The following is a 16,328-nucleotide window of genomic DNA, read 5'->3' as shown; positions in this document are numbered from 1 at the left end:
CATCCCTGATTGGTCTTAACCCCAGTGACGGGTAGGTTTAGGGACGGGGTTAGGGGTAGGTCATCAGACCAATCAGGGATGACTTCCCTAATGAATATTCATGAGTCTTCCCCTACCATCCTGGGAAAAAAAAATATTGCATCCCGGGAATGTGCCAAGCCGTGGCCCCACATCGCCAGACTATTTCAATTTCTGAACAAGTTAATGATAGTTTTTGCTTCAAGTGTTTGCTGTGTTTACCAATGTAAGCACTGTGGCAGTAGTAATGCAATATTTAGAAAATGTACTCTTGTACTCTTGATACTCAAGTACTTTTAAAAACAAGTACTTTAGTACTTTTACTTAAGTAGACATCTGACTGTAGTACTTTTACTTGTACTTGAGTAAAATTTAGCAAGGGGTATCTGTACTTTTACTCAAGTAATGTAGCTGTGTACTCTGTCCGCCTCTGTGCAAAGGAGTATGGAGGCAGACCTGAATGTCTGCAAATAATTATGGAGGACTACTGTCCTGAAACCCTTTTGAGCAGACTTTCCGACAGTGACATGGTCAAGTTCACTGCAATGTGTTCCAGTGATAACCATTTTTTATTATTATTATTATTTGAGTTATCAATCTGCTTCATTTACTGAAAATTGATAACTGACAAGATTTTAAGCTTTTAAGGCAAAAGTAGCCCCAAATATGTTTAATTCTTTTCATGCTAACAGATCCATTTATACTCTGTGAGAAAGTCTAATATGAACTGACACCTTTGCAAAATTAAATAAGCTAATAAGCTATACATATATATGTTTTACAAGAACCCCCGCCCCACCCCAAAAAAACAGTCTATTTGACTTTTTCTTTTTGGCCTACTTTTTTGGAACAATGTTCTCTGATGAACACAGTGACACCACGAGTATGTATTAGTATAAGTATTTTGAGTTATAATAAAAAGCATAATAAAAAAAGTAGACATTTGCTTAATATCCTTTATTTCCAAATTCACATGTACATCAACAAGAATATTTGTAAACCAGTTATTAATAAAACACACAAACAATATTGACAACCACAATTCCCAAGCTAAAATTTACAACCGCAAAAATGGTGTATGGAGTCAATGACAACAGGATGGTAAAACTGCGCCTAAAACCACGTCGCAGATGTGCTGCTATAGAGTGAGACATTTAAACCAAAGGACAGACTTTCTTTCCCTCTTCTGTCTGCTACACACTCACTTCCCCCCTCAACACAACATCACAAGCGGAACAAAACACTCTTATCCCATATCCAAGCTCAGCCGACCTTTCCAAAAAACACCCTAGTTAGAAAACGTTCAGAAACGTGTCGCCAATCCATGTAAAAACTTAGCATGCAGGTTAAAGTGTTGCAGGCATGGTCTCTGAACTTCTCTGCTTTTTTTTTTTTTTTTTTTTTTTTCAAGTCCTCATAAACATACAGTCATAAACATACAATAAACATACATTAAATATCTAACGGTAGTTACACAGCTCCTTCTCCAACACAAAGAAACAGGGGTCGCCGTCTGAGTAGTGCTCTTTTCCACTACTATCTACATAGATTCCTAATAAGCACATCAGCGATTACGGGATATACGCAAAAGTAGGCGTGTAAGAGGCAACGCTGTATCTCAGGCTGCTTACATGAAATGCATGCAAGGAGCAAAGATAGTGTGGAGTGGTTCAAAGCTCATTAAAACATTCTGCGATAGTGCAGTGCAGAGGAGAGAATTTAAGCCATATGACTGGTTAAGGTCATTACATCATCATTCAGCAGAATAGAATACCTTGACTTAACATTTTACAGCTCTAAAGTGGAAGTGGAGGATGTGTTCACGAGGAGGTTGTTTAACGGCATGCTTGTGCTCAGGTGGTGGTTTTTCGTGAAGATGTTATCAGTGTAGTGGGCAAATTTACAATACAGTTTGGCAATTCATCTCAAAAATGATAACTCCGCTAGAGCTGGATGTCACGGCAGGAAAAGAGAGGAACTGTTGGCAGTATTATGGGAAAAAATGACAGATGCATAGGTTGTGTTTTTCCACAAGAGATTTCAAATAATGTCCAGATTTCTCAACTGCAACCTGCCATTAATTAACATCAGTTAATGCATTATGACTCAAACAACAAAGAATACATTTTTACAGCAATTTATAATCTAGGTTAATTTATTATTGTTTATTTTTAGTAGGTAAATGAAATGTTAAAAATGTATTAGTATATGTAGAAATGAACATTTACCCATATTAATAAATGCTGTAGAAGTATTGTTCATTTTTATTTCATGATGACTACTGCATTAATAAATGCTGAAAACCTTGAATCTTACTGTAAAGCGTTACCAATAAAAGTGTCCAAAACAGCTGTAAACAAGTAGCTACAATTTGAAGATATTTTGTTTTATGCATAATGTTAAAAATATTATTCCAAAAAAACAAACAAACAAAAAAAAACAGAAGGAGAGGCATCTTCAAAGAAGCACTGACATAATTCAAATCAATAATTTAAGACTGCCAGTAGGCACACAAAAAGAGTGTTTTCATATCATAAACATCTCATATCCGCAGAATAATACTGTAAGAAAGTTTCTTTATGAATCACTCTGAATCTCATGGTTCACTGCAGGAAGTGTAATCTCTGACCAACAGCACAACAGAGATCCCTTTCAGCTTCTGTTATGCACCTGTTTTTCTTCACGTAAGCCTTGCAAATCATTTCAGAAATGGACTGAGGGGCTTTAAGCTTCTTTCAATCTCAAAGTCAAGATTCAATGCTCTAATTTTTATTTTAAGCACTGCTAAGCGACTTATTCATAATCTCAATCTAATTTTATCCTGATTCAAAAATGAGAACAATCCTCTCTGAACGTGAAAAATGGGTTCTGTCTGAACTGTCCTAAATCCAGTCATAACTAAAAGCCAGGCATGCCTAGAGAAAATATAAAATGGTCAACAAAAGGCATTCAAATACATGAACGTCATTTTGTGCTGCTAAATATAGTCAAGGGAGGGCTACTGGAAGAAATTCCCAATTGTTAAATTCCCTGCCTTAGAGCAAAGGATGAGTGAACAGGCAAATTCATACACAATTCACAGTTAAAACAGCTTCATTGGCCTATAACAAATCTGAAGTATTACAAAATCGAACAGTGATTGCCAAACGTTACTTGGCGTTGTTTTCTGGGCCACAAAATGACTTTCAGAGAGAGGTTAGAATACCATCAGGCAGGTGAAAGTGTGTGTTCTGTTTTTCTGGGGTGGGGTTTGGGGGCGTGGCTTGGTGGTGGTATGGTCCAATCACAAGCCCTGCTTGGCCAGTGATGCAGACACCTGGTCGGCGAGGGTGGAAAGCTGCGGCGGGTCTGCCATGTTGAGGCTGCCAGAAGAGGAGACGGTGCTCAGGCCGTGTGGAGACTCGTCTAGAGACACGATTTCTGCGCCGTGGTCGGTCCGCGCTTTGGCCTGCTCGCGGAACAACAGTTTGTGCGACTCAATCTGGGGAAGGGAAATATATGAAAACTAACGAGAGCAAATGAAATGCCTGAGGTGAACTGGATATTGGTTCAGAGGGGACCTGGGATTCTTGGATGGAGATTAACACAGAATTCTCGAGTGAAAACACCCATAAAACCACCATGCATAGGCATCCAGGATCATTCTGTACTGGAAACTCCCAGAAAGCAAATACTAATCTAAGTCCTGTGTTCTGAGGGCCATTCCATCATTCAACATCACTGTTGCTCTCTAGTGGCCATTAAGCTGCAGGTCAGGACTTGGATGTTATAAAATCTGAAATATTTGTTTTGTACCCTCAAAATGCTAAATAATAATAAATGTAAAAATAATCAATTTGTCAAACAATAAAAAATGTGAAAGGTGGTGTTAAAAGGGATAAAGCAGCATAAAAAAGCTTAAAATAAAGTTATCATTTGTTGGGCAGTTGCTCATTTGTACAGTTGATTTCCCATCACTCCGTGCCAGGAGATGGCACCCAAGATGCATTTCACAAGATACTTGTGAAAGCTTATTATAAGCAATAGGCAAATTATTTTTAATTCATTTGTATGAAATATTTTATCTTTGTTGATTACTGATCCATCTACAAATGTGATTCACTAAGTGGTTTCTTATTTGCAAATGGATTTATCAAGTGATTATTTGATTGTTTTAAGACACTACAGACAAAACCATTGTTTTTCAGGCAGTGGCACTGGTTTGTTTCCGTATTTTATCTTCTTTCAGATTAGTGTAAAGAAAAAGAAGAAAAAAACCCCCCACATTTTACACTTTATCTATTTGTATCTGTAGATTTCAATTACAATACATGTCTTTATTGAGATTTTCTCTTCGACGGAGCCAGAAATCTTCACATCTTTCCAGTTTTACCCCTATATATTCTGAAGGTTTTTACAGATGGGTCTGTTAATAACAATTTATTCATAAAACATAGTGAAAATGTATTTTATTCTGACTGTTGACAGTACTTTCAGTGTTAAAAAAGAGACATCCAAAGTCCCCTTTTGGAATATATCAACAAAATAAAAAGAATTTTAAACCTGGCTTTATCCAATGTTCAGATTTCAATTCTGGAAATGTATGCAAATTAGATAATGAAATTATTTGCATATTTAAACAGTACATTAGGGAAAATAATTGCCTCACAAGTTTTCTGAAATGTTATGTGATTCATCAACTGAGCTTCTCTAACATATTCACCTGTAGTGTCTGTAGTGTCTTAGAACAGTTGAAAATTAAGTCCATTTACTCACCCTGGTGTTGTTCCAATGTAGTATGTCCTTCTTTCTTTTTTAGACCACAAAGGACAATAATAAAAATAAAAATAAAAGTATTTGTAAAAAGTATTGTACCGTGCAATGGCAGTGATTAGCGACCAGCATCAAGCTTTTCTTAAAAAGATGATTGAATGATCCTATGCGACATGTGCCATAAATTCCAAGTGTTCTGGGGGTATACGACAGGGTTTGGTGAAAAACAAACCGAAATTTAATGTATAATTAAAGCAAATCCTGACCTTGGCCGTTCTGTGCTCGACTGTGCGTTCGTAAGACTCTATTAGTGCCTCAGTTCACTCAGACTCACCCAGAAAAACACACAAAATGCAACATGAAGTGTTGCATTTTCTGAAGTGAATATATCCATTGTGTTCGTCGCAACAAACAGTTCACATCTGTCAAGTGTCATTCGGACAGTCATGAGACAAATGGAGTTCCGGTCCAGAGATATTTAACTCAGTGAAGAAAGAACACGCATACTTAGGGATTTCTAGGCATTGTTATTAATCTTGATTTCTCCCAACTTGTGTGCTTCAGAGTCTCATGAACACAAGCACAGAAGACCAACAGCCAACACTCTTAAAAATAAAGCTTCCAAAAGTTTTTTTTTTTTTTTTTTTTTTTGCAGTGATACCATAGAAGAACCATTTTTTGTTCCCCAAAGAACCTTTCAGTGAACAGTTCCTAAAATAACCTTTTTTTGTGTGTGTGAATTTTATTAATCTGAAGAACCATCACTAAAATAACTTTTTGTGCACTTAAAAGTCTCCATGGATGTTAGCATCTAAACTCCTATTTAGCACCAAAACTTTGGAACAGTCTTCCTAACATTGTCCGGGAAGCAGACACACTCTGTCAGTTCAAAGCTAGACTAAAAACACATCTCTTTGACCTAGCATACACATAACACATTATCAATTTCTATAATTCAATGTTAGGCTGCATAAACTAGGTCAGCCGGAACCGGGAACACTTCCCATAAATCCTGATGTACTCGTTACATCAAAAAAAGAATGGCATCTATGCTAATATTAGTCTCTCTATTTATCCCGAGGTTTACCGCAGTCCGCCGGATCCAGGCCGTATCCAGATCTGATGAAGGACCTGCCTGGACATGACGACAACGCTGTCCTGAAGTGTCAACTAGTCTCTCCCCTGTGAAGGCCTCCCTCCCCTCCCTTTACCTCTCTACAGATAATACGTTGTCAAAATGATTCCAGTTCACATGGATGCGCGGAAGCGACAAAAAAGTCTTGCAACGGAAGTGAATCAATCAAAAATAACTTTAGCTGGACAATAACTTTATTCTAGAGCTGCTGTAAAGCCAAAACTTTAATTGCCTATTATCACTGTAAAGCTGCTTTGAAACAATCTATATTGTTAAAAGCGCTATATAAATGAAGGTGACTTGACATCTTAAAGGTTCTAGTATACTCCCAGAACACTTTGAATATATGACATGTGTCACATTGGATAGCCTACTTTTGCATATTTTTTTAAAAACCTTGATGCTGGTCACCGTTCACTGCCATTAAGAGGAGTGTGAGTGGGACAATTTAAAAAAAATCTCTTTTTGTGGTCTGAAAAAGAAAGAACGGCATTAGAATAACGCCAGGGTGAGTACATTTAATTTTAGGGTGAACTATCCCTATTAATAGTAATGTGTCCCCATATTTGAGCACTCTCCAAATATTATATTATAAAATATATGAGAGTACAGTGATGGTTAATTTGATGTGGATATCTCTGTCTATTTCGGGCACGTTGCCTCTCTTTAAATACTTACTGGAGTCCTCAATCTTTATCTGGGGGTTGCTGAGGAGGATGGGCTCTGGGGACATACTGGCAGATGAGAGGGTGGGGGTATCAGAGGGGTCTGGGGTGAGGAAGCCCTCATCTTGGGGCGTATCTGCCCCTCTCCCCTTCTCTCTCTAGAGACGGACCCCAGGGTGGCCAATGAGAGGTGAAATGAACACCATGGTCAACCAAAACAGAAAGAAACACAAAATGATATGGGTTCAACAAAAAAGGAAAACGATGGCAACACAAATGCAAATAAATTAAAGATGAAGTATGTCATGTTTTCTCTTAAAATACATTTTTAATCACAGTTTAATATGCAGAGACAAATAAAAGCAAAACATTATCTCCTCTTTAAATTCTGAAGCTCATGGAATCAAAACAAAGGGCAATGAGATGAGAATTTAAAGGAGTTAAATTAGTTCAGGGGATTTTGTTAAGCCTAGCCATCTAAAGAATTAAACGATTCAAACCCAGAGAGCACCTGAGACAGATTTACACAGACATGGTTGTAAAATGATAAGGATTTATAAACTTTCATATTTAACTTTAGGGTGTGTAGGTTCTACAGTAGAGGTGGAGAATGAATAGTTTGAGTATCGTTTCCCATCAGTGGAGGACATGTCGTCTTACCCTCCTGCTGCCTCCTCCAGCCACGTGTTTAATGTTGTCCAGAGATCCAATCTTTGACTGAGCCTTGAAATCAAGCTTCTCAGACCTGATCTCAATGTTTCCTCCACCTTGAAAAGGCAGGTGAAATTCCTCATGACTTATATTGAATGGCCAATTATGTACATGCATTCAAAATGCTGAGAAAACTGAGTCCAAAGCTTGAGCTTCGATTGTCGGTGGCATTTAAAATCCAAAGTGGATGTCTACGGTTACCTGGTTTGTGACGTAGGTTGTCTTTCGATCCACACTTTGACTGCACATTGCTCAGGTCAATCTTTTTGTGGAGGATTTGGACCTTTTCAAAACAAAAAACAAGGGTTTTAATGTTTTTCCAGGCAATTATAAAAAATTCTAAATTCGTTAAAAACTATCCAAATTTACATTTCAAAGTATGTTTTCTTATGTAAACACCTCCATTTACATAAGAAAGAGAAAAAGCGGTCACGCTTTATTTTAACGTGTCAGTATTACAGTGTAATTATGCATTTAAGTACTGAGTAATAATAATTAACTACATGTACTTACTCTAGGGAGTTAGTAGGATTAGGATGAGGGTTTGGTTTAGGGTTAATTGCATGTAATTATGCATTATGTATAGTTATTACTACAGTAATTACATGTAACATATGTAACAATGACACTGTAAAATAAAGTGTTACCGAAAAAGCTTGAGAAAATGCCAGACAGGTGCTAAAGTGCAGTTGGTCAGTAAACTTTTCAGTCACTTCAATGCAACACTCTCTTGGTGGTTTAGTCATCTCTGAGAATTTTTAAAACCAATTTGTATTTATAGCAATGTAATCTAACCTCAAAGTATGATGAACCACAACATTAATTATATAGTTGGTCACCGGTTTTAAAAAGATATGTTCTTCAATGTTCTTCATTTTAGACTATGGATTGAAAACACAACATGAGAACGGTACAATTGTGTACCATTCCTGCTCCAAAAATAGAAGCAATGACCTCATAGCCACAGCTGTTGGGGTTTTTCTCTGTATAAAAAGGCCTCAGTGTCTTCAGAGTGAGGTCAACTTTTAGCTCGAGCCAACTGCTCACCACAAAGACAAGCTCTGCTGACCAGAGCGCTACAACAAGACCCCTCTGTGCCTTCAACAGCAGAGGAGTGCAACTCCTCTTGAGTGCATGAGGATCTCTAGGGATCCCTCGCTGGTACTTTAATAAGTGTAATGACTGCCCGTAATGACAAGCCGGTCGGCATTAAGGCTTAGGATTTCAGTGGTGGTCATCTGTTTTTGTAAGGATAGAGGTTTTCCTAAAAGTCAAAAATCAAAGTCTTCTAATTATATGGAGAATTGTTTATTACATGCTTAACTTTACTGAAGTAAGGGAGGTTTCTGTTTTTAACATGTCTTGCAGGAAATGTAATTCCCCGGAATGTCAATGCCACAAAACAGCCTGTATGTTCTTCTGAGTTACGCTTAAATGTATCGAGGGTCACAATTAATTGATGTTCTTGTTCTTGGAGGTTTGGAAAAGAAAGTGTGAAAAAGCTAAGCAATTAAAAAAACACCACAAAAACAGTAGTTATGCGTACATCCACCCAAATCCTCCATTTATAATCAGATTGATGGACTGAAAAGCCTTCATGCAAACACCTGGATCGATTCAACTGAGCTTGATCTGAATTAAATTTCAATCAGATTGGAAGGGATGGTGTAGATCTGAAATAATCCGATCAACAGGAAAGAAGAAAGCATGTAAACTATTAAATCCGACTATTTTCTCAATCGGATTAAAAAAATACCTTGCGCACGTTTAAATATGTTTTACGTCACACATATGTGCGTTTATGTCTCGCGATCATGAGTACGTTTACCTACGTCTCATGTCCTACACACTGTTCAGTGGAATGAGACTGAATATTTACTAAATATTTGCAAAAAAAACCTCTTCTAACATAAATGTCAGCTTTTTTAGATATGTCATCAAGGCAAAAACGACAACAGACTCCACTGACATTTCAGTGGCTTTCTCTGGTTCTGAACGCTTTGTTTGGAATAAATGCAATGCACATGTAGTCAAATATATGAATCGGATTGCAACATTTAGGGTTTGTATAAAATAAAGATTACAGACTCTGAAATCATATTGGATTCAATAATGGATAATCATATAATCATAATGGATATTGGATTTTTGATTTACAAAAATTAGTGCATGCAAACATTCCCGTTTATGAGTTTTAGAGGGTGAGTGGTCATACAGTCATAGCTAAGAAACCAAGCAGGATTTACCATGCATTCATTTAAAATAGGGAAACACATTAGATCGGTTCTATGACTATTTAATTATGAATGCTCATTTCCCATATGTTTACATTTAGATTATCCCAAAAATAGTTTAGTTTATTTCATCCAAAAATGAAAATTCTATCATTAATTACTCACCCTCATGTCCAAACCTGTAAGACTTTCGTTCATCTTTGGAACACAAATGAATATATTTTAATGAAATTTGAGAGCTTTCTGTTCCTCCATTGACAAGTCTACACAACCACCACTTTCAAGCCCCAGAGACATCATTAAAGTAATCCATGTGATTCCAGTGGTTTAACCTCAATTTTATGAAGTGACGCGAGTGCTTTGTTTGCGCAAAAAAACATAATTTACTACTTTATTTACAAAATATGAACACATGTTCACACAACGACGTCTGCTTTCTGGGGCTTGAAAGTGGCAGTTGCGTCACTGTCAGTGGAGGGACAGAAATGTCTCAGATTTCATCAAAAAGATCTTCATTTGTGTTCTGAAGATGAACGAAAGTCTTACGGGTTTGGAACGACATGAGGGTGAGTAATTAAAGACAGAATTAAAAAAATGTAGGTTAACTAACCCTTTAATTAATGCTCACTACAAGTTATACTCTCTCAAAATTAATATCCATCTTTTATATTGTACATTATGATGTTGAGATTCACATTTTTTTTAACAAACCATTTTAACATTTAACATTTTAACATTTATCGGTTATCGGATATTATAATCAGGTTATTAGTATCGGCCAGAAATGTAATATCAGTGCATCCCTAGTATTAAAGTCTCTTTAGTATGATTTTTGGTTAAGACAACAAAAAACGGTCCTCTGTTTACTCACTTTTCCACCTCCGGGTACATGTTTGATATTATCTTTGGAACCACACCTAGGCTGCACAAAACTTAAGTCCAACTTCTGATCGAGAATTTGAACCTGAAAGAGTGAACAGGTTGGGGAAGACAAGGAGTTATCTGTCTTTTTAGCTCAGGACCAGAGAGGAACCCAGAGAGCAACCAGAGGAAACTAACATAGTTCATCATTAGGAAAGGCTTTTTAGAGCAGGACTTTGACGGGGTGTCCAAATTGTTAATCTCAAAGTTTCCACAAATGAAAATAACTTCAGGAAGAACCAAGACTGAAGGTGTTGAGTTCAACCCATAGTTACTCACATTGCCACCTCCTGGTACATGTTTCATATTGTCTTTGGAGCCACACTTTGACTGGACATTACTAAAGTCCACCTTCTGATCCAGTATTTTTACCTGGAAAATGAGAAATTTGGGGAAGAGCAGGAGTTATGTTGCTAATTATCTTCGAGGCAGAAAGAACTGCTAGAGAGGAAGAGCCATGAGTTTGTGAATGGTAAAGATAAAACATGACTTCACTATAATGGCTTTGTCTCCCTCTCACTTTTGACTGTCTTGTAGTTTTTAACAATCAACTCAACAGTAGTAAAGACCCTCTTTTTCAGTTCATTATCGATTTAAAAGTGACTGTGTAACAGACAGACCTACTAAATTGAATGAGATTGTTTTTACAAGGTTTTCACAAATGGTCATAACTTCAGGAAGAACCAAGACAGGGCGTTGAGTTCATCCTATAGTTACTCACATTGCCACCTCCAGGTACATGTTTCACATTGTCTTTGGAGCCACACTTTGACTGGACATTACTGAAGTCCACCTTCTGATCAAGAATTTTTACCTGAAAGAGTGCAGAGATCTGAAGTCATACAGTGTTTCCAACTTCATGAGGAACATTTCAGGAACATCTTGAGTCAGTAAGGGATGGTTGGGAGTTTGATTAGTCTTGACTTCTTTCCATCAGTTGGAAAAGGAGCAGGTTGTTATACTTTTTTTTGGTAAGGAATAAATGGCTGATGGTAAATTTAGGAGTGAACCGGGTCTGGATAATGGTTTATCTCACAGTAACTCACATTGCCACCTCCAGGTGTGTGTTTGATATTGTCTTTGGAGCCACACTTAGAAGGGACATTACAAAAGTCCAACTTCTGATCAAGAATTTGTACCTGTTTAAAGCAAACGTTTGGAAGTTTTCACGAACGAGAACATCAAATGCTAAAGGTTCCCCGATTCTCATGACGCATTAAGACATATTATTTGGAACGGCATGCATTTTAGTTTGTTCGGACAACTGGATAGTTACCATTCTTGGATAGATAATAATGATAATATATTAGTCAATTCTTACCATGGTTATTATAATGAACTGAAAACTAAAACTATAACCATTAAAACATTTTCTGAACTTAAAATAAAATAAACATTAACTGAAATGAAATATATAAAAAACTTAAACTAAATGAAAATGAGAAATGTTTTCTTGGCAACTAGCTGTAATGCAATGTTTAAATTGATGTACTAAAATAACAAACTGAAATAAATATTGATGAAACACTATAGACACTAAAAAAATCTGAATTGCGAGTTTATATCCCGCATTTCAGACATTATAACTCGCAATTCAGATTTTTTTTCTCACAATTAAGATTTCAACTTGTGAGATATAAACTCGCAATTTGCAAAAAGTCAGAATTGTGAGATAAAAAAAATTGCAATTACATGTTTATTTTTTATTCAGTGGCGGAAAAAAGCTTCCATATTTTACTGATAATGTTGGGATAGCCACTGATAAATACTGTTTGGTGATCATAAATGAAGGAATGAAACTTGTGTGTTCGAATCATTCCGTAGTTACTCACATTGCCACCTCCTGGCGTATGCTTGAGGTTGGCTTTGGAGCCACACTTTGCCTGCACATTACTGAAATCCACCTTCTGATCAAGAATTTGCACCTGTGAAACACAGAACATTGGGAGAGTTAACTTAAAAACTATTGTTGTAGGGAAGAGAGAGATGTTTGAGTAATAAACAGGTGAATTTGCATTAGCTGATGAGATTGAAACAATATGCAAAGACGTAACATTGTGTAATATATCAGCGATTTTGCAACTACTGATAAAACAATTTCAATCATGACAACTTTCAGAATAGTTTTAGCATATTATTGAATATGGCGATGCTAATGTATTTGGTCTGCTACACTGCTGCTGCTGAGCAAGTATGGACTTGCTACTGCTAACAGATACACAGACACGCTGCTGTGAGCATGTAAGATTTGCTGCTGCTGCTACTGCATAAATAGACATGCATATGTCCCGTAGCAGATCTAGGCAGGTGGAGCTGGGGGAGGTGGAGGGTTTCAGAGGAACTAACTTACAAACACTGACCCAGACTATTTAAACATTGAGCAAGCAATCTCATTGGCTGCAGGATCAGCTTGCATGCCATGTGGTAATTATGTGATATGTGACTGCTAGTAGATTGCATGTTAAGGACCTATAAGCCTGGGTCGAGTTCAGGCACGTGCACAGGTAGGGCTCAACCTGTGCAGAGCACATGCCCTTTTTGCCCTTACGCTCCAAAGTGCCCTTTTTTTGGTGGTGTTTTTTTTTTTTTTTTAAATCAATGCTATTGGTCACCCTTTACGTCTGTCTGTCTGTTTTACAAATATTTAGCCAATGAAAGTTCTTAAAACGAGCTTGTGTAAATCTTATTCGATCCTCAAGCTGTCAGTAAGCTGATAACTCCGCCCCCTCTATATTCAATGAATCAACTGAAGTTCCACAGCAGCCGCACAGTAGACAGCAGCTGAACGAAGTTTTGCGAAGGGTAAATAAATATCTTGTTGTTTGAATAAGTACTACTAAACACTATGTCTATAAAGGCTCATATTTAATTTATTTGATGTCTGACTCACTGACTGAGACTGAGCGCCCGGCCTATATAGCTACAACACACTAGTTTGTAACCTGTTGATGAAAATGTAATGTGACGCCGGCAGGCGCCGGCGCCGTTTTAATGACGGACAAAAAAAATGCACATTTGCACACATTCGCTGGTCAAAAACTATATATATTGATAAGTAATACAAATCATAACAGGTGCGCCCCCGCGCTGTTTCGTACTGGAACTTACACAAAGTGATGAGTGATCCTCGTCACCTAGGTAACATATATTTCTAAGAAATTTCTTCTTTGATTTATGATTGCTAATACACTTAATTTATTAACATTTAGGCTAATCATGTTATGGTAATAATATTAAATTATGGTTAATTCAAGGCTGTTAATATACACATATTCGCTCTCTAGCTAATTTTTTAATCTATAGTATTCTATACTCTCCGCTCGTCCTCACATGTATAAAATGTAGTAAAACATGGTTTTACTACAGTAATGTTGTAGTTGTAGTAGTAGTAACTAAAAAAAAATTACAGAAGATCACTGTGAAATCTTTATATTTTATCATGCAGAATGTAATTCATTATTTAATTCAATCCAAGGCTTCATTTATTTGATCCAAAATACAGCAAAAACAGTAATATTGTGAAATATTTTTACAATTTAAAATAACTGTTTTCTATTTGAATATATTTTAAAATGTAATTTATTTCTGTGATCAAAGCTGAATTATGGTTGTTATTAATCGTGAATAAATCTAAAGCTTTTGATACTATTATTTTGTGTTATTGAATTTGTCATGAAGATGTGACCATTTCTTCCTTTTATGTAGGCTTACTAAATAATCTTGATATATATAAAAAAAGGGAGGGGGGTGCCCTTTTTCAGTTTCAGCACATGCCCCTCAAAAGGTCTGTGCACGGCCCTGGTCAAGTTTCAACTAAATATATCTACATAACTGTGAGATTATTCAACAATAAATACTAACAACAAATTGTCTTTCCCATACACACTCATTCTTTGACCACACTGTAGAAAAACTATATGATCAATAAGTCATGGCAATATGTTTTTCCATTACTTTAACTCATCATAAACAATTTCAACTTCATTTTTTAAAATTATACATAATTCAACAGTTTAATATAATGCAAGTAGAAATGACTTCTACAGCCAATTTGATTTTGATTATTAAAAACATCAGGTGAAATGTTCAGTTGCTGGCTTAACTTTTTAAGTTGAAGTTGGCGGAAATGTTTCCACTGTGCAAAAATATATAATATATATATATAAAAACCGAAACATCTGATTTAAATCTGATCTCAAACCCAACTGCAAACCGAACATTGAAGTAAAATAAATCAAGATGAATTACCCGGCCACCTCCAGGCTGGTGCTTCAGGTTGTCGGTGGAACCGACTTTTGGCCGCACGTTCTTCAGATCAGGGAGGGGGGCAGCGGTGGACAGCGATGTAGGAGAACGGTTCTTCGGAGATTTAGGGGTCGAGCGAATCACTGCGACCTTCTTGATTTCATTTCCTGTGCTTGGAGGCTTGCCACCCACAGCTTTACTGGCAGGGGATTTGGAAGTGCCAGGGCTGTTGTGCCCACTGGTCTCCGGGGTCTTTGGAGAGTCTGGGAAACAGTATAGTGTTATGATAATGATGACAATTATTTCATAATGAAGAACAATATACAGTAGTGGCCAAAAGTGATATCCGACTAGGGAAAATGGCTTCTTTGCACTTTATTCAACTAAATATTTATTAAATATTTTGTATGCATGTTATGAAGTTGAGCCTGTAGTAGTGTAAAACGAATGTATGCATTCCACATTTCAATTGTATCTTTTGTCATGACGCAATGAAACATACCAAATTGTGCGGAAGTCATTTTTGGCAAAGTAGTCTCATTATTCCCAGCCTACAATTCAATAAATCACTGTGCGGAAAGGATTAGCTATATTATTAGATGTTGTTTTGTCGGTTTTAGTGTAAACGGCCAAATGGAAGAAGCTGTCCTCTGCAACCAAGGAGAATATTGTTGAATATTCAATCGCTCGGTCAGTCGCTTTTGGATATTGCTGATGTTTAGGATGTGAATTGTCACAATGTCCACAGAAAAATTTCAAAGCACATTGAGGCCATTGCCATGCAGAATGTAACATGCTGTGGCTGGTCAAGGAAGACTAGTGAGCATTTTTGCAGGAGAATGAAAATCTGGATGATTGGAAGAAGGAAGATTGGAGCATGTTCTGCAGTCCGACAAGTCAAAACTTGACAACCTAGAATTGGATGGTGTCAGGTATGTTCGTAGGAGAAGACTGGAGTGTTTTAATACCAAATGCAAGCGTGACGCCATTAAGCATGTAGTCAATGTATGCTTTATTTCCTGAGCTTTTGTTTTTCTATACCTTTTTTTGCATAATACAATAAAACCCATATTTATGCTGAAGTTTGCCTTTCTTGCCAAATAATTTTGTCATTTTGATACCTTAATCAAGTTTAGGGTATTCTTCTTCCCAATATAACATAGGCCTACTCCTCATATTTTGAAAGTGTCAATAAAAGCTAATATTGTGCAAATATCCATTCTGGACATCACGTTTGGCCACTACTGTATATAACACATTTATATCTATAAACTCCTTTGTAAAAGAAATCTTACTTACCTTTTCCATTTTTGGCAACTGCAGTCATGGCAGGAATCTTTGTACCAGCAGCATGAGGTCTACTGCTACTAGGAGCCTAGAGATATACAGAAAAAAAGAAAGAAAGTAAGAAAGAGAAACACATTAATAATTATATTCCATGCAATTATGGATAACAAAACAACTGCAAATGTCTATACATGTCTCTATTATGACCCTTTTATGTCCCGCTTTTATATAATTAAAAATAAGAGATTCATTTTTTTCTTCATTTTGTTTTATTGTTTTATGACTAATTTTTAATTACACTTTGGTAATATTATTTTGTTCTCAAATTATCCAAAAAGTGTGAAAATATTTTTTAAATTG

General features: G+C 36.6%; 1 protein-coding gene across 7 annotated transcripts in view; it reads right to left on the bottom strand.

Moving 5' to 3' along the window:
• Positions 1-1,541: 1,541 nt before the first annotated feature.
• The window catches only part of mapta (microtubule-associated protein tau a), a 36,773-nt gene continuing 21,986 nt past the window's right edge, over positions 1,542-16,328 (bottom strand). For 6 of the 7 annotated variants that reach the window (XM_084134691.1, XM_084134686.1, XM_084134687.1 and 3 more), the window contains 8 exons: positions 15,981-16,056; positions 14,685-14,944; positions 12,269-12,361; positions 11,158-11,250; positions 10,387-10,479; positions 7,483-7,564; positions 7,231-7,337; positions 1,542-3,499 (listed from right to left, as the gene is read on the bottom strand). In XM_084134691.1, coding sequence (XP_083990817.1) covers positions 3,302-3,499; positions 7,231-7,337; positions 7,483-7,564; positions 10,387-10,479; positions 11,158-11,250; positions 12,269-12,361; positions 14,685-14,944; positions 15,981-16,056 — 1,002 coding nt within the window. In that variant the 3' untranslated portion in view covers positions 1,542-3,301. Of the gene's footprint in view, positions 3,500-7,230; positions 7,338-7,482; positions 7,565-10,386; positions 10,480-10,715; positions 10,809-11,157; positions 11,251-12,268; positions 12,362-14,684; positions 14,945-15,980; positions 16,057-16,328 lie in introns of all 7 variants that reach the window. The other variant, XM_084134685.1, reaches the window with a different exon arrangement.

The sequence above is a fragment of the Abramis brama genome, assembly GCF_963993115.1.
Source record: "Abramis brama genome assembly, chromosome: 14".
NCBI lineage: Eukaryota > Metazoa > Chordata > Actinopteri > Cypriniformes > Leuciscidae > Abramis > Abramis brama.
The sequence above is the reverse complement of the archived record's forward strand: the minus strand, read 5'-3'. Positions and strand labels throughout refer to the sequence as shown.